Source organism: Arctopsyche grandis, chromosome 9, assembly GCF_051622035.1.
Source record: "Arctopsyche grandis isolate Sample6627 chromosome 9, ASM5162203v2, whole genome shotgun sequence".
Taxonomy (NCBI): Eukaryota; Metazoa; Arthropoda; class Insecta; order Trichoptera; family Hydropsychidae; genus Arctopsyche; species Arctopsyche grandis.
In genome coordinates, this window is record NC_135363.1 from 21,394,981 (window position 1) to 21,412,928 (window position 17,948).

Genomic DNA, 17,948 nt, shown 5'->3' on the forward strand with positions numbered 1-17,948 from the left:
ATCTGATTGAATTGGAATAATATACATATGTACAATATATATTTATGGATTTCACACCCCATTTTATAAAAAAATATTATTTAAATCTAATTTTATTCTCCAATACCAGGTCCAATATTTTATCTTGTATTGGAGAATTATTATTTTATCGATTTTACAGTAAACTTTAATTTTCATTATAAATTATGCTGCCATTGGTATTTATTATTAGTGCCAAGTATTTTACAGTTGGTCATAGCTGTCAGACGTCAATATCGCATGGAAAACATAACCTGGTAGAATATCCCAATTCACGATGAAGTTTGCTTTCAAGGTTTGTTTATTTAATACATTTGATATGAAAAATTAGTTTATACAAATTCACTTAAGCTATTTACATAAATTCATTTAAACTAATTGATTTTAATTAAAAACTGTTACCTTTCATATTTTAGTTTAGCAACCTGCTCGGTACCGTGTATCGCAAAGGCGATTTAATATTTACACCAGATGGAAATTCTGTGATAAGTCCTGTTGGAAATAGGATAACAATATATGATTTAAAGAAGTAAGTTTTTTGGAACTATGACTTTTCGGCTTTATTTATACCGAACTTATTTTTAACTGTAACGTTTGTATTTTCAGCAACAAATCGAATACTTTACCTATAGAAAGTGATTATAATTTGACAGCATTGGATTTATCACCTAATGGATGCACTTTGATTGCTGTTAACGAGGGTAAGTGATACAACTTTCAAAAATACATCATTCCTTTTAAATTATTGTTATAGTATTAATTTTTTAATCATTATTTTAGAAGGAGAAGCGTATCTTATTAGTATGATTTCATGCACAGTTATACATCGTTATAAGTTTTTTAAAACCGTCCGAGCTGTTAAATTTAGTCCCGATGGAAAACATTTCGCTGTATGCAAAGAAAGTAATGGTAAGTGGTATTGTATATGTATTTTTTCCATAGTCAATCGTGTTCAAGTAATGTTTGACATTATTTTCAGTTTTTATAATGAAATCTCCGGGTCCTTACACTGGTGAATACAACGCATTTGTAATGGAACGCGTTTTTAAGGGTGCTATTGATGATACAACATGTATTGAGTGGTCATCTTGCTCACGTCTCTTGGCAGTTGGATCTAAAGATATGTGTGTCAGAATATATGCCTTGGAACAGTTTAAAAACTTGCGTTCTTATCTTTTGGGTGGACACTCTCACAGTATTGTTGGATGTTTCTTTGAGAAAAATAGTTATGACATTACAACAGTAAGTCAAAACGGCCAAGTGTGCATTTGGGAGTGTACTCTCGAAGAAGATGGAATGATAGTTGGACCACCCCAAAAGAGAAAGAAAACGGAACCTAAACCGGAACTTTCAGATGATGCTGAAGATGATTTAAAATTGGAAGAAATTATCGAAAAGATTGAAAATAATAAACAGGTAGATTTCCATATATTTTATATTGATGTTTGTAGTTTATATGAATTATTCTTGAACTAAAATATGATTTTTTTTTAAGTTGGAAGAAAGTGTGCCTAGTTATACGCATGAAAATGAATCCGACATAAGAGATAAACTTGGGAAAATAATTAAGAATGTAGATGATGATGTTCCAAAGTTTGGTTATAAAAAGATTTCTAAACATTATTTAGGAGATGAAGTTAGAAAACAGAATAGCAGTGCTTATCTTACCACTGCAGCATATCACAAAGATACTAAAATTTTAGTAATTGGTATGTTTCAAGTATATTGTTTCTAATGTTCATATATTGTTATAGTATCATTAATGGGTATATTTATTTTTTATTCTAGGATTTTCGACTGGTGTTTTCTTTTTGTATGAACTTCCAGACGTTAATTTGATACACTCACTCAGCATTTCTGAACATCAAGTGAGTTCAATAGCAATATCCAAACCTGGAGATTGGATAGCTTTGGGATGCTCAGGAATAGGACAATTGCTAGTTTGGGAATGGCAAAGTATTTCAACTATATTAAACTTTAATACGTTATTTTTACCCCAAAGTAAATGATGACTGATATCAATTTTTTTATATCAACAGGTGAACAGTATGTACTCAAACAGCAAGGTCATTCGTCAGACATGACATGTCTTTGCTATTCACCTGATGGACAGTATATAGCGACCGGAGGACAAGATGGCAAAGTTAAACTATGGAATACTGCTACTGGGTTTTGCTTTGTTACATTCAGTGAACATACAAGTTCCATAACAGATATTCAATTTAGTGCAAACAAAAAGTTCTTCATATCGTCTTCTTTAGATGGAACAATTCGATGCTTTGATATTAACAGGTATTTTTTATTTCCTTTTGTTATTTATTTTTTTGATATTTTAGATATAATAAATATTTCCTTTTGATTTTCCAATTAGGTATCGTAATTTTCGAACATTAACATCACCAACTCCAGTGCAATTCAGTTGTTGTGCACTTGACTCTAGTGGAGAATTGTGCGCAGCTGGTGGTCAAGACGTATTCGAAATATATGTTTGGTCAATTAAACTTGGAAAGTTGTTGGAGGTATAATTTATTTTATAACATACATACATATATTGATTTTTATTTGATTTATTTTCTAATTCTTGCTTCTCAGATTTTAGGTGGCCACGAAGGTCCCGTAGTAAGCCTCGCATTCAGTCCAGTACTGACCAGCTCTGCCTTAGCGTCCGTTAGTTGGGATAAAACATTACGTCTTTGGAATTGTATTGAAGAAGGAAGTGATCATGAAACAATTCAACTAAACGCGGATGGCTTACAAGTTGTTTACAGACCTGACGGACAAGAGGTCAATATTTTCACCCATACACTTTTAATTAAGTCGTCATGACATTCACGAATTGTTTTTACTTTTCTTAGGTAGCAGTTTGCACTCTCTCTGGACAGATTTGTGTATTCAATGTTCGTACGAGCGATCAGATGTGTACAATTGATGGAAGAAATGATTTAGGAAGTGGTCGATCGGATACAGATCTAATAACATCTAAGAAAAATTTAAGAGCTAAGTATGTATTACATTTATCTCAATAATTGAATATTTTAATGAATTACAATTTCATTTATAAAATTTAATTTTCAGGGCATTCACTTCTCTTTGCTATTCAGCTGATGGCCAATGTTTACTGGCAGGAGGTCAATCTAAAAATATATGTATTTATAGCATAAAAGAAAGTATTTTATTGAAGAAATTTGAAATTACGCTGAACAAGTCATTAGACTCAATGAGTGTGAGAATATTTATAAAATATGTATACAATAAAAAAATTAAAATTGTTATTGAATTGTGTAATTTATTTAATGCAGGATTTTATTAATCGTCGCCATTTGACAGAATTTGGAAATTTATTACTTGTTGAAAAGAGGACCGAATTGGAAGGAGGCGATGTAGCTCTAAGGCTTCCTGGCGTCAGAAAAGGTGATATGGCTGATAGGAATTTGAAACCTGAGGTATTGTTATTCTTGCTGATATTCCAAATAGTATAGAAGGGTTTTTTTTTCATTGAAATAATCGTGATTGATTTTGTATTTTAGATCAGGGTTTTCTGTGTTCGATTCTCTCCAACCGGGCAGAGCTTCTCTGTTGCTACAACCGAAGGTTTAATGCAATACTCTTTAAATAGTGGAGGAGTGTTCCAACCATTCGAACTTGAATTGAGTGCTACACCTCAGAGCGTACGAGAAGCACTCGCTAAGCAAGAATGGAGCTCAGCGTTAATATCAGCATTACGACTTAACGAACCTAAGATTGTTCAAGAGGCAATCGAACGTGTTCCTCTTAAAGACAGTAATAATTTAACTTGCTAAATACTATTTATAAAATGAAATTTTTATCAATGTCAACTAAATTTATAATTTTTTAGTTAGTTTGACTATTGCAAATTTACCCGATGACTATTTAAGGAGAGTTTTGAAAACCATATCTGATTTAGTCGAAGGTAGTTGTCATATAGAGTTTTATTTACATTGGATATCGTCTGCTTTTACAACACATGGATCCCGCGCACAAGGAATGTTCCCTATGCCCACTTTACTGGCACTCGAGAAAGGTTTATCTCGAAAATATCAGCAACTCTCTGATATGTAAGTTTATAAGTTAATAAAAATATTTTAAATCATTATGCATAATTGTATTTATATGTTTTTAAATTTATTTTTTAGATGTGATTTCAATAAATACACAATCAGGTATATAAAAGATCTCGGAAGAAAACACGACGAACAAGCTAATGCCATGGAGGTAGATGATGAGCTAAAATCTGAAGCAGACTCTAGTGGAAGGGGCACAGGAGAATCAGAAATTGACTCAGATGCTGATTCCATGGCGTAGATTTAACATAAAATTTCTCATTTCATGTACAAATTTTTAATAAATAATTTTTTTATATTTCCTCAATTTTTATTTATTTCAAACTGTTAGCCATATTGATTTTTCTTTAACCTTAATTATCTTTGCAAATGCGATTAAGTAAATGAAACCTACCAAGTGTCTGCAAGGTGAAAATGCTAACGTACCGTTAGTTTGCTATTATTCTTGCAGTGAACATGGTCGACGGTGAGTTTTTTCTGTTATAGATGTAATATATTAGCTTATATTCGATCTAAGTAAAATTTTCGCTGTAGTCGTAGATCCAGGCGTTGTAAAAATAGGTGCATATAAATATGAAGACTCTACACGTTACGTTGGAGAATGGAACTCCCGAGGTCAAAAGCATGGAATGGGACATCTAGTTTTACCTGACGGTACTAGATATGATGGGGCGTTTATTAATGGACTTTGTTCAGGTTTAGGCGTGATGACTTTTGCAGATGGTGCCAAGTAATGTTTCGTTTCATTTTCTTAATTTAACCTGTAGATGTCATTTGAATATTGTTGTGGTATTTTATACATTGAGGATTTTTTTTAATTGAATAGATATGAGGGAGAATTCATGCAGGGATGGTTTCATGGGCATGGGGTGTTTTGGAGAGCTGATGGAATGAAATTTGAAGGGGAATTTCGAGGTGGCAGGATATGGGGATTAGGTCAATTGGTTACTTTTCATTACATTTATAATTTGTGAGGTAATTACATATGTTTCAAATTTGTTCTTTTTGTAGGCCTTGTAACATTTAGTGATGGTAGTAATGGATTTCCAAGAAACGAGGGATTCTTCCAAGATTGTCGCCTTGTGAGAAAAAAGCGTTGTTCAGAAATTGTTCAAAAAGCTCAAAAGGTCGCATACATGGCGAGGGCTCAATGTCAACAAGTTTAAATTAAAATAAAAGAAAAGGTTTAAAATGTAAACTATAAATTTAATTCATATTAAAAATATATATAACCTAATTATATTTACAATGCTAATGTAACAAGTTACAGCGTGAACGTAAAACTGCAGTATTTTTATTTTATGTAATCGTATTTTAAATAAATCTATGACAAATTAAGAAATATGTAATATAAAATTTTTGTATATATACAAAACTGCTGTTTTACGTATGTGTTGTGACAATAAGTAATACAAAATAACTCTTAAATATGTAAATAACACATAAACATTACATTTTTGTCGAAAATATATTTTTTTATCGTAAAACCATATATATATTTATTTTTATTATATTGAGCAAGACGTAAAGTGATGCACTTTGACTTGATTCTTAAGTAATTACAAAAATACATATATCATATTATTTTATTTGTTGTTTCGTGTTATATTTATAGTATATTGAATAGACATACATATTCAATGTTACCTTTTATATATTTCTTATAAAAATACATTTTTAATCTTAGAGAAATACATTTAAAAATATCTTCATTTATTGTAAACTAATTTGATGTCAGCATTATATTTTTATAAGTCGACTTTTATTTTGTCGTACTTGATATATACATATATAAGTTATGGTTTAGATTTATTCGACCTTATTCTTGTTGTAATAATATTCTTCAGTCATGCGCTTATCTTCTTGTTCATAAGTTTGGCCATACCTAACTTCTAATGCTTTTCCTCCCTGTAATTTAACATTACATGATATAAAATATAATTTTGAATAAACTATTTTTAAAAATGTTTTTATGTGTTTAAATTTTAAACTTACATGTTCCATGTAAGCTCTCAAATAGAATTTTCCGAACAGTACGATGAAGGAAATCATGTAGAAAATAAGAGTGTAGTGCATCCACAACGGGAATTCGCAACCGGTACGTAATCCATTGACACCGAGAACAAGAGCAGTTGTGAATTGGATCTGTAATGACAATGCATTATATTAAAAATTACATTCACTTACTATAATATCAAACGGTGTTTAATATCTGTGATTTATTTTACCAATTGAAGGATCGTCAAGTATTTCTTCCACCATAAGAATTTGCTAACTTTTGGTCCGAAGACAGAGAGTCCGTAGTAAGTGTACATCAACACATGAATTGTACTGTTACCCATGGCAGGCAAGAAGGCTAATTATTTCAAATAAAATTATGGTCAGCATGGATAGATTGCATAAATAAGATTTGTTTATTATAATTATATATATAGTATTCTCACTTGAGCCACTTGGCACCCATTTGATTCCAATCCACCAAAAGGAGAACATCGTAGAATGATGGTAAACATGCAAGAATGTTAGTTGTTCATCTTTCTTGCGAAGGATGAAGAAGAAAGTATCGCAAAACTCAAGTAACTTTGAGAAGTAATACCACCAAACTGCGTTTGCTATCTAAAATTACACATTAAGTTGTTTTCAAATTAATATTAATAATGAACATTTCTTATGTTTTCGTAGTTGAAATATTATGTTATAAAAACAAAATCTTTATTATTAATTTGTGCATTACCTGGATTTCATCTGGATCATATCGTTGTCGGCAAGGTTCACAAATGTAACTGTACCGCAGACGCCATGAAGCCGTCAACAGTTGAACAGCAATGTAACAATTGAGTGCAGCCATGGATAAGTTGTAGGGCACCAGCAGCCATGTTAGCTTGAAGGCAGGTCTATTTTTCATGAGACGAGGTCCGGTATATACGATTGCCAAATATATCAATGTGTAAAACAGTGTCGGTATAGGAGAGTCTACCAGCAGCCATCCTTTAGTTCGGTCATCTGTAAGCAACAATCGCGTTAATCTCATTAAACAAACATGATTTTCATCTTATGGAAAACGAAAGAGTTTCACTAATGAAAGTGATGTTTTAATGTTAATTGTAATGGAACAAAAACGTCAAGGTCTGCACACGTAAATGTAATTTTAGTACATAGTGAACGATCTTCATTTTCCGTCTGGCAAGCACAACGATCTGAATTATCACAAGTGTCACGATGCATCGTGAACGAGTTCTTCGTGATAGAACAAATTTTGCAAATTGTTTTCCTTTCATTTAAAAAAAACAGAGAAATCAGAAAGGTGCTTAAAATCTATGTAGATTAAAGCAGACAGACATGAATAGAAAAAAAAAATAATGTAATTCCATCAAAACTAAAATAAACATATGTATAAAACACTTTTTTTTATCATACATAATATCGAGTGATCAAAAATCAATATATACATACATATGCATGCATAGGGCAGCGCCTAGGAGTTCGGCCGCCTGCGTGCAAACTTAAAATCGGCCGCTCTTTAATTTTATCAGCATTTGTATAAATCATATTAATAAAAAAAAATAAAAAAAATGTGAGTAGTGCAAAAACCTTACCTTGAGATAAATATTGTGAGAGAAATTTAGTGTTGAAAATTTTAATCACAATAAAAATTAACCAGAAAAACAGACAGAGAACCAAAACGTTTAGTTCTGAATAGGACCAGACGATAACGTTTTCAAGTGCATTCATGAAGATATAGTGTTTTTACCCCCAATCCCACATCTAGGACATACATGACCAACTAATACTCAACATCATTAAAGTTTTCAACAACATCTGGCCGTCGCAAAGATAATAGAACATAAAAAAGCTAGCTCTATGCGGATCGAAGCTATACCTGCTATCCCGTTATTTCCCTGAATTCGAGTGTATTACAAATTTTAACTTGCAACAGCAATCAACATGTATACAACAAGACAACCTAAATGCATTTTAAAAAGTACGATGTCTCATTTCTTCCGGCCGCCTGTGTGCGTTGCTCACATTTGTATACATGGTAAGCGCGGCCCTGTGTATTCATTAAGGCTTCCAATCCCGGGATACCGGGCACCGGGATCCCGGTGTTTTCTGGTACCGTGAATCCCGGTGCTGAAACTAGTTTGAATACCGGGATTACGGTGCCGGCAGAAATTTCTTTAAAGATATATTATTTTTACAAAAATAATATGGAAAAAAACATAAAACAACATTATATAATGAACAATGGTGGGATGAGCTATGAAAGTCATAGTACATTTGTTTGCCACCCGTTTCGACGCTGGGTTGCCGTTTCCACGAAATGGTATGAACGGCCTGTATTGTGTCGCAGATATTATGCTCAACCGCAATGATATTTGAAGCATATTTTAACTGATTCGAACTCAGAATCGACCACTGATCACGTTTACGTGATCTAGAAAAAAATGTGTGTGTGTCTGTGTTTCTGTGTGTTTATTTTGAGTCAGTGTATTTTAAAAATTTCTTACATGTAATAGAAATTATTAATATTATACCCCAATATTTTTTCCTAAATCTACAGTAGTACTTTTAATTTAGAGAATCAAGGTTTTTTGTGTGTTTCTAAGAAATTATTTAATTTATTGAACTAAATTTTTAACAAGCTATGTATAAAAGTTGGTAAACATCCGTCAACCATGTAGAATATAGCCAAACTCTCAAAAATAGTACGTCAATATGGGAGTATTTTTTGCGTGAAACATCGGGAGAGTTTGCAAAATGCAATGCGCGTGCACATTAATACGGGAGGAAAAGCCTGTTCCTCTTGTTCTTGTTGTATCCTGCTCGCGCAAATTAAGTAAGTATGTACCGTTTACCATGCACCCTTTTTTTTGATTTTTCGATTTTCGATCTTTGCCTTCCGATATTTGCGTTTTCGGGCGTTTCACATTCGGGCCCGTGATGGAGACCGGTGTATAACATATAAGGATACACTTTTGAAAAGTGATTTATAGATTAACATCCACAATCCACTAGAAAGTGTATTGAGTGGGTGATGATGTGTGAGATACAAATTGAATGACCTTTCTCGCTTTCATCTCTTGACATTTGTAGACTATTAAATAACATCATGCATAAGCATTTCAGAATTTTTGGTTATTAAAAGATTGACTGGACGCATGAATTGCTGATAGCATGAATAATTAAGTTCGAGAGAAAAATTTTGGGCGGTAAAAATGGGTCAAACTTAAATTACCGACAACTTTTTCTTCCGATCGATGGGCCTCTAGAACAGGTTCCATTTTTTTTCATTGAAAAGCAATATACATATATGTATGTATACAGGTACGAATCGTGAGTCAAAAAATCGTCTCGCGCATCTTTCTTCACGAGAGAAATCGCTGTTGAGGATAGAAGAAAGGTAACTCAAAATATCAAATATAAATATTTTTCTGAACGAGCTATGTATGTACTATATTGTATGTACATCGTTGATATTGAAGTCACCATAATATTTTCAGTATTGAATTGTCGACCAGTTTTGTATGAAATACGTACATACTAAATACATATACATGTATTGTGAATAGGTTTTTGAGCTCTTTTTCCTATTATGCTGTAGATTAACATTAGAATAATATAATACTATGATTACTAACCAAATTAAATTAAATTGTAAAATAGAAAATGATCAGTAGATCAGTAGCTATTAAAATAGATATAAGATGTATTGTGAACATAATTTCGTAATAATAAAAAGCATTTAAAAATAAAAAAAAAAACATACATATACATACATACATATTATAAAACAAGATGAAATGTAATATATTTTTCCTTGACTACATTGTAAATTTTTGTGTATGTACACATAAGTACTTTAGTGAAAGTTTGCCCATATTGAAATGTACATTGATTTTTTCTCGTTTCACACGTGTTTTATAAATTTCTACAAGTGTTAAAATGGCATGTTTTACTATAGATTATACCAATCAATCATTATTAAGCAAATAGCGATGTATGCGAGTTTTTAACCGACAGAACCTAATGGTAATAATTACAATCAATAATGATTTACCATTCTGCTATAAAGTTAAACAATAAGTGCCACTCATCGAACTTTAGAAAGTTGAAATCAATTTCCTCTTGAAAATTCAGCCTAATTTGTAGTGATTGATTCACCTATGTACATGTCTGTATATTCGTACTTAATTGCTGATTAATTATATCTATAAAATTATTTCAATTTTGTTGGATAACAAGTACTATATTAGAGCCCATACATATGGCCCTGATGGGTCTACGTGACGAGCCAGAATGTTAAATTACAGAAAACACAAATATCGGAAGGCAAAGATCGAAAATCGAAAGATCTTAAGTCGAAAGATCAAAAAAAAAAAAGGGTGCATGGTCACTTAATTTGCACGAGCAGGGTATAACAGGAACAAGAGGAACAGACTTTTCCTCCCGTATTCTGCGCGCGCACATTAATACGGGAGGAAAAGCCTGTTCCTCTTGTTCCTGTTGTATCCTGCTCGCGCAAATTAAGCGAGTATGTACCGTTTACCATGCACCCTATTTTTTTTCTCTTTCGACTTAAGATCTTTCGGTTTTCGATCTTTGCCTTCCGATATTTGCGTTTTCTGTAATTTAACATTCTGGCTCGTCACGGAGACCGGGCCCTGATATACTACAGGGCCCATAAATATATTAAATATTTGCTCTATTGTAAATTTAAATTAAAAAATAACAATTTTTTTATTATCAATTTTATTTTCGGGGTTTAAAATAAAATTGTTGTTTTCGAAGATTATGAAAGTCTATTTTTCTTATAAAAGATCATTTTATCTGCCTTATCTGTTTCATTTGTTTTATTGTTAACAATATATTTAAAATAATAATTTAAAACTCTATAATATATTATGTTCCATTTTTATGGATTGATTTTCAAAATATTTCCGTATATACATATCTATTATTTTTATGTTATCCCTTCAGTATCTCTTTTTTTAGACTCCACTTATCTTTATTTATTAGAAACTAGTGGTTTTACCCGGCTTCGCTCGGTCTTTATAATATAAACCGTTTAAAGATGACAAATCTACATAATAGTAAAAATTAATTTGTTTTTTTTTTTCAAAGAATCAAAAAAAAAATAACGACAGCTAATCAGAAACGAATGGTTTTTTTTTAATCTAATATATAATTTCGAAAGAGACTTTGTAAGTATGTATTGTATTGGTTGGTAACTTTCAGATCCCGATTACTGTTTCAGTTCCCGATTACTGTTTCAGTTCCGGATCCCGATTTGTTTCAGTTTCAGATCCCGATTACTGTTTCAGTTTCGGATCCCAATTACTGTTTCAGTTCCGGATACCAATTACTGGTTCAATTCCGAATCCGAATGCCTTTTTCAATTCCGGATTTCGATTACTGTTTCAGTTCCGGGTCCCGATTATTGTTTCAGTTCCGGATCCCGATAGCTGTTTGTTCCGAATCGGGATGCCTTTTTCAATTCCGGGTTCCGATTACTGTTTTAGTTCCGGATCCCGATAGATGTTTGTTCCGAATCTGAATGCCTTTTTCAATTCCGGGTTCTGATTACTGTTTCAGTTCCGGATCTCGATTTTTGTTTCAGTTACGGATCCGGAATCCTTTTTCAGTTCCAGTTCCGGATCCGGATTCCTGTTTCAGTTCCGGATTAGGATTATTTTTTCAGTTCAAGTTCACTTAGATATATATAAAAAAAACATTATTTATGATTGGCTGTCAATTCTATTCTTTAATTTGAGACCTTTAGTAAAAAACAAATAAATTTTTACTATAAGATTAATCATGTTTAATCTGTTTATACAATAAATACCGAGCGAAGCCGGGTAAAACCACTAGTATATAATATTGTAACGTATACTAAAAAGAGCCGCCGCCAATCGGATTAGGCCGAGGCGCATCCCTGATACTGTGCGACCGTTATAATTGGTTTCAAGGATTATCTCTAGCCTAAGTGCTGTCGGCTAAACAATGATTGCACTTAGCGGCGATAGCGGTTCTCGGTCGCATTCCCGTGGAGTTCTTAGAACTAACAACGCCAAAGCGTGGGACTGCACATTCGAGTACGTGACCATAATAATAGGTAAACAAATTAGACGTCGAAGATGTCCTGAGAGATCTACCCCTTATAAGGCGGTACTTAGGCGATATTAAGACATTCTGGACTGAGCACTGCCAGTGTGTGTATCTCCTTAACCATCAATAAATGCTATGACACGACTTTGGCCTTTTACTTGGATCCTCCACCTAACCCTACGCAACAATATAGAGGAATCGGCATTGAAATTGTAACCGGGAATCGGAACTGAAATCGAAACTGGAACTGAAATAGAGTTCCGGATCCGGAACTGAAAATGGAATCGGGATCCGGAACTGAAAAAGGAATCCAGATCCGGAGCTGAAAAAAGAATGGAAATCTAAAACGGAATCGAAATCGATATCGATATCGTCGTCATATCAAGAAAAAAAATGATTTTGTCAATAGCGTCACGGATTGTACGAACCAAAACTTACATAAAAATGTACATACATAGAAAGTCTCTTTTAAAATTACATAGGATATTAGATGTTCCTGTAAATGCGTAAAGCTTTTACTTATCTGTTTTTCACATACTGTTGTTTCTGATTTCTTTTGTTTATACACAAGTTATATAATATACCAGTCTGTTGTTATTTATATTACACAAGTTATATAATATACTGCCCGGCGTCACTCTGGCTAGCGAAAGTAAAAAAAAGCTTGTAAAAAAGTAATAAACATAATCTTTTCGGGCTCCATCATCTTTCGAAAATAGTTTACAGTTGAAGTACATATTATTCTATGAGATAACATATGTACATACAGTCGTAGACATAAAAAATGCCGCATGACTGCATAGTACTACATAATTTGAGTTTTTTCTCAGAATTCTGTTTCGATTGTTTATATATTTTTTTTGTTTAAATTGAAGTTTAATGATAAACCTTCAAACCCCCCATTCAAGAATTCTTTGAAAATTACAATACCGAATATAATTTAAAAAAAATGCAAAAATAGTCGAGTGCGGCATTTTTTATGTCTACGACAATATGAACATATGTGAATACCAAATTTGGTGAATTTAAATTGAAAACTATATGCAGATTTTCAGAATAAATGGATAAACAAATAAACAAAAATCTTTTTCAAACAAACAAAATGCATTTTTATAAAAATATATTAGATTCTAAAATCTTATCACATATCACCATATTCTTGTACATATGTATATTGTTAGCGTACCCTAGTTATCTGTCGTAAATGAGTTTTAACTAGTTCAAGGTAAAGTAAACTAAATCAGTATCATACAATATAAAAATGAAAGTTTACACATCTACATATGTGATTTTGATTGGCAATTGATACTTTCGATTTTTAAATTGATATTCTGATTGAAATTTTGATCGATAATCTGCGATACTAGTACGACACATGCAAAGGTCGCACGTTTGCAGATTCGCGCTGGGTGCTCGTTGGCTTTCTCTCTTTTTTTTTGTACATACTTTTATCCAACAAGCTATTTTTTTTGTCAGTTGTCAGTATATGAGTTATATAAATGCAACAGTATAAGAGAGCGATCGACCGAATGTGCAGACGACGAAGCCGGTGAACGTAACTTGCGCCACACTACGGCCAACCTTAAACTTGTGGCAGTGAAAGTGGCGGCCAATGTCCTCTTAAGTACGCCGGAATCTTTGCTGGTCTGTTCATTATCGGTCCAGTTCTTGTAATCTCGTAAATACCGTATGTATGGTTCCGTAATACCTCGAATTCGAGCTGATGCAAATAGCCACTCCCAAAAATATTCATAAACATGTATGTAATTTGCCCTTCAGGCCTTCAACTCGTTATATCAAAATGTCAGCTGATATATTGCTCTGACTAGAAGTATTACTGTAGTTGGATGGAAAACTATTCAAAGTATGCCTTTGTTTTGTTTGTTAGTTCGAAGGGAAGAAGTCTGAGAGAGATTTTTTCATTGGAGCTTTATTATAAATTTTATGATAACAAATATTCAGGACAAATCACAAGAATTATTTGGCATCTTTGTATTAAATTAAATAAATTTTGTATAATTTAGACAAATTGATTTTTTTAATATTAGTAAATATAGTTTAAAAAAATTGTTACATCATCATTTTTCTAATTTATACAAATGCTAAATGCATTTTATTTTATTGTTTAAACTCATAATTAGTTTTAAAACCCATATTTTTTCTTTTCTTTTCTTATATTAATATTGTGTTTTTTTGTTTTATTGTTCTATGTATTATTATTATGTATATTCTATATTATTATTGTTCAATGGTCCTTGCGGCCGTATATAAAATAAAATAAAAATAAAAAATAAATAAAATAACACTTTCACTAGAGGAAACTTACATTGATCATGATTCTTTATTCACGTATGATATTTGGCTAACATAAAAAATCAAACAATTCGTTAACGTATTCACTATTTCCTGATTGTTATGCATACTCATTACGTATAAGTATATTATGTATATGAAATCTAATATAAAATATTGGATTCGGATGATTTTGCCTATTTATATGTGGGTTTTAATTTATTTTCATTTGAACTCTTACTTTCATCCACATATATTATAGATAATAACATATATCGTCATGTTTTACATACATTTGAGGGTTCCGCGACAAATCACTCACGGACTTTACACTCAACGGCGTCGTGACACCACATTTGAGTTATAAAATTTTCTAAAAAAAATGTTTATTACATCAATATAATGTAATATGTCGGAATATACATATGTTTTGTAACTTTGAAATTGTTTGTACAAATGTCGAAATTAAATCGCAAAAAGTAATTAAAACACTGAGCAACAAAAAATCACGTTTTTGAGTTACCAGAGCGGATACTAGCCAATCTTTACTAACATTGACCCATTGAATTTGAATATGATAATGATTTTTGTTGGTTGGTGATCGTTTACGAGATATGAGCGTTTAAAAAAATGCGCGATTTTAACAGTTCTTTGGCTTTTGCGGTCTTTAACTCAAAATCTAGTATTGTTGTGCTCAAAGTGAGTATTGAAATCAATAGTCAGATATTTTTCCTATTGATTGTGATATTTCATTGCTTTAAAATACTTCTAATTAATTTTAAAAGTCAAAAATATATTTTTTTTACGGATTTTTTCTCCATGCTATTTTGCATTTATTTGGAATTTTTTTTATTTTACCTCGTTTATAAGGATTAGTTTTCTATCTCAATATTTTTTGTTTTTATCTAAACGTACTAACTCGAGCGGTAATTGTAATTTAAATGCTTTCGTTGTGTATACGTTAAGTTAAAGACCGCAAAAGCCAAGAAACTGTAAAAATCGCACATTTTTTTAAACGCTCATATCTCGTAAACGATCACTAACCAACAAAAATCAATATCATATTCGAATTCAGTGGGTCATATTTAGTAAAGATTGGTTAGTCTCCGCTCTGGTATTTTTTTTTGTTGCTCAGTCTAATTAAAATGTACATTTTTTTCAACCAATCAATAAAAATATCAATGCTATTACTGTTTTGCATCATCATCAGAAATATACAATCGATATCACAACATGTTTATATTCTTTATTGTTGCTATCACATTTCATTGCCAATTTTAAATTGGGGTAACCAGTTAGAAAAAATATGGTGAATGGAAGTGATACACCGCAAGATTTTTATTACAAGAAATATGGTATAATCATATACTTGTGTGAAAGTTGGGTTGTGAATTTTCATACAAACATATAATCATTTATAATTTCTCCATATTATCCTATACAGCAGTATTTCCCAAACTACGAGTAACATATGTTACGCGGAACACCAATGTTCCGCTGTACCTGAATAGGTGTTCCGCGACAATTTGGAAAGGTTTCATACACTGCAACACTTAAATATCTCCTACTTCATATTGAATCATCCAACAAAACAAAATAATCCGGGCAAAAGTTTTAACAAATCCTTCGCGGTTGATTAAACTTACATATCTGGCAGATATTTTTACCAAGTGCAATGAAGTTAACTTATCATTACAAGGAAAAAGTATTACAACTTTTAATACAAGAGATAAAATTGCATCTTTTGATAACAAAATACAATTTTGGATTTCATCTAGTTGAATCTAATAATTTTGATAGTTTTCCTGACTTACATGAATGTTTGAATGAACAAAATTTTAAAGTGGACGAAGAAGTTTCCAAAGTATTTTTATAACACCTACTACATATGTAACTTGAAAACAACTCTTGCAATATTTTTCGAAAACTAGTAAGGACGATTCCTGGGTTCGGAATCCATTTTCCGTGATAACTAAACCAGTAGGCTTAAGCGCAAGTGAATATGAAAATCTAGTTGATTTAATTAGTGACTGATTTGAAACAAATATACAAATATCAGCCTTTAAATGATTTCTTGGTGAGTTTGTCAGAAGAGAACCCAAATTTTTCAAAATAAGCTATTATTGTTTTACTTCCGTTTTCTACAACCTATTTATGCGAAGCGGGATTTTATTATTATGCTGCAATGAAGTCAAAGTGCAGAGACAGGCTCGACGCCACACCAGATATTATGTAAAATGCAACTTACCAATATTGTGTCTGATATCAAGAAGATATGCAATTCAAGGACTTTTAAGTCATTAAGTGTTTTATTTATTAATATTTTTATGTTTATATTATATAAAAGTTATTTATTAGTATTTTTCTAATAGTTTTGATGTATTTTTCGCATATTAATTTGTATATCTATTTTTAGTTTGTCTGAAATTAATTTTCCAGGACCCGAGATTCCTCTCGGCGGCCCTGGGAATTACCGTGTTCCGTTAAAATTTCCGGGTTTGCCAAGTGTTCCATTGCAGAAAAAGTTTGGGAAACCCTGTCTTAAAGTTGATTATTGTAACAATTTTTTTATACCTGTGATAATATTTTGCATAAACATGCATCAATTATTTATATGAAATGAGTACACATTGCCAATTTTTTGTGTCAATGCGCGCGTTGAACTCAATTCGAATTGGGAGCAAAGTATATCCTATACAAAACTAGATCATGAAAACATGATCAGTAATCGATTTTGAGTTCGAATCAGTCAAAATCTCGAGTTCGAATTTTCGCATGATCACAAAACTTCATCTATTGTTACTACGTATAAATGTAGATAGAGTAAAAAGACATGAATAGTTAAATTGATACATACCCGACAATGATAGAGTCCACAAGTAATAATCGTATGTGGTTTGAATAACAGTCTGCGTAGAATTTATTAAAGAAGTCATCCTTCAAACTGCACCTTTCTCCGATAATCTGCAATGAAATTGGTTCAAATTAAATTTCTCGAATCGAATTCCACCGGTTCACCCTTCACTCTTGTTTTATTATCTCAAATTTAAATTTAAATTTGTAATGGACAATAAATGGGCAGAAAGCAACTACGTTAAATGAGCTGATTGAGCGTGAAATGTATAAAAAGCTTCAATTGGAAAGTAAAGAAGTGCTTTCGTCACGGTTAAAAAAATATAAAAATACAAAAAGTTTATAAGACGTTATATGTATGTACATACAATCTATGAAGGTGCGACTACATTTAGCATGTTACAATATTGTTATATTCAGAGAAATGTAATATTAATAGAAGTAGCTTTAAGTGTTCTTTTGTTGTCAAGTGACATTCTGTCCACGGACAGATCTAAATAATTTTAGCAACAGTCGTATTTGACGCTTGGTGCTCGACATATGTCCGATAAAAACTTCTCTGTTTGTTTATATTTCTCGCAAGATGGGCAAGCATCG

The 17,948-nt window shown here is 31.9% G+C and overlaps 3 protein-coding genes across 5 annotated transcripts; 2 read left to right on the plus strand and 1 right to left on the minus strand.

The window, feature by feature from the left end:
• The first annotated feature begins 209 nt into the window (after positions 1-209).
• On the plus strand, positions 210-4,405 carry LOC143917442 (periodic tryptophan protein 2 homolog). Of its 2 annotated transcripts, none has more exons than XM_077438996.1 (16): positions 210-313; positions 435-547; positions 625-719; positions 799-927; positions 998-1,434; positions 1,514-1,727; positions 1,807-1,974; positions 2,058-2,310; positions 2,390-2,537; positions 2,611-2,802; positions 2,874-3,019; positions 3,094-3,241; positions 3,318-3,461; positions 3,546-3,798; positions 3,875-4,094; positions 4,173-4,405. In XM_077438996.1, the coding sequence occupies exons 1-16, from the start codon at positions 296-298 to the stop codon at positions 4,339-4,341; spliced, it is 2,847 nt and encodes a 948-aa protein (XP_077295122.1). In that variant the 5' UTR covers positions 210-295; the 3' UTR covers positions 4,342-4,405. The 2 variants fall into 2 exon arrangements, with proteins under 2 accessions (XP_077295122.1, XP_077295123.1); XM_077438997.1 differs by having other exon boundaries at positions 216-313; positions 998-1,461; positions 1,589-1,727.
• Positions 4,406-4,556: 151 nt separating this feature from the next.
• Positions 4,557-5,266, plus strand: rtp (MORN repeat-containing protein retinophilin). The gene is made up of 4 exons (XM_077437450.1): positions 4,557-4,566; positions 4,635-4,830; positions 4,927-5,036; positions 5,112-5,266. Exons 1-4 carry the CDS (start codon positions 4,557-4,559, stop codon positions 5,264-5,266), a joined length of 471 nt encoding a protein of 156 aa, XP_077293576.1.
• Positions 5,267-5,403: 137 nt separating this feature from the next.
• Positions 5,404-17,464, minus strand: LOC143916733 (very long chain fatty acid elongase 4-like). 2 transcript variants are annotated; one of them, XM_077437964.1, is made up of 6 exons: positions 7,256-7,345; positions 6,835-7,103; positions 6,545-6,716; positions 6,329-6,456; positions 6,096-6,245; positions 5,404-6,008 (listed from the first exon to the last, which is right to left on the minus strand). In XM_077437964.1, exons 1-6 carry the CDS (start codon positions 7,323-7,325, stop codon positions 5,910-5,912), a joined length of 888 nt encoding a protein of 295 aa, XP_077294090.1. In that variant the 5' UTR covers positions 7,326-7,345; the 3' UTR covers positions 5,404-5,909. The 2 variants fall into 2 exon arrangements, with proteins under 2 accessions (XP_077294090.1, XP_077294089.1); XM_077437963.1 differs by lacking the exon at positions 7,256-7,345 and adding an exon at positions 17,356-17,464 and having other exon boundaries at positions 5,700-6,008.
• Between the last annotated feature and the right edge of the window lie 484 nt (positions 17,465-17,948).

What these genes read in the sequence shown, in the direction of transcription:
- LOC143917442 (XM_077438996.1), top strand. An exon ending in TGTATGCAAAGAAAGTAATG is followed by an intron (nt 928 to 997) that starts GTAAGTGGTATT and finishes CATTATTTTCAG; the next exon opens with TTTTTATAATGAAATCTCCG. An exon ending in AGATTGAAAATAATAAACAG is followed by an intron (nt 1,435 to 1,513) that starts GTAGATTTCCAT and finishes TTTTTTTTTAAG; the next exon opens with TTGGAAGAAAGTGTGCCTAG.
- rtp (XM_077437450.1), top strand. An exon ending in ACTTTTGCAGATGGTGCCAA is followed by an intron (nt 4,831 to 4,926) that starts GTAATGTTTCGT and finishes TTAATTGAATAG; the next exon opens with ATATGAGGGAGAATTCATGC. An exon ending in TGGCAGGATATGGGGATTAG is followed by an intron (nt 5,037 to 5,111) that starts GTCAATTGGTTA and finishes TTCTTTTTGTAG; the next exon opens with GCCTTGTAACATTTAGTGAT.
- LOC143916733 (XM_077437963.1), bottom strand. Translation starts at nt 17,434, where the DNA reads ATGACTTCTTTAATAAATTCTACGCAGACTGTTATTCAAACCACATAC. An exon ending in GTGGACTCTATCATTGTCGG is followed by an intron (nt 7,104 to 17,355) that starts GTATGTATCAAT and finishes TGTTGCTTACAG; the next exon opens with ATGACCGAACTAAAGGATGG. An exon ending in TGAGAGCTTACATGGAACAT is followed by an intron (nt 6,009 to 6,095) that starts GTAAGTTTAAAA and finishes GTTAAATTACAG; the next exon opens with GGAGGAAAAGCATTAGAAGT.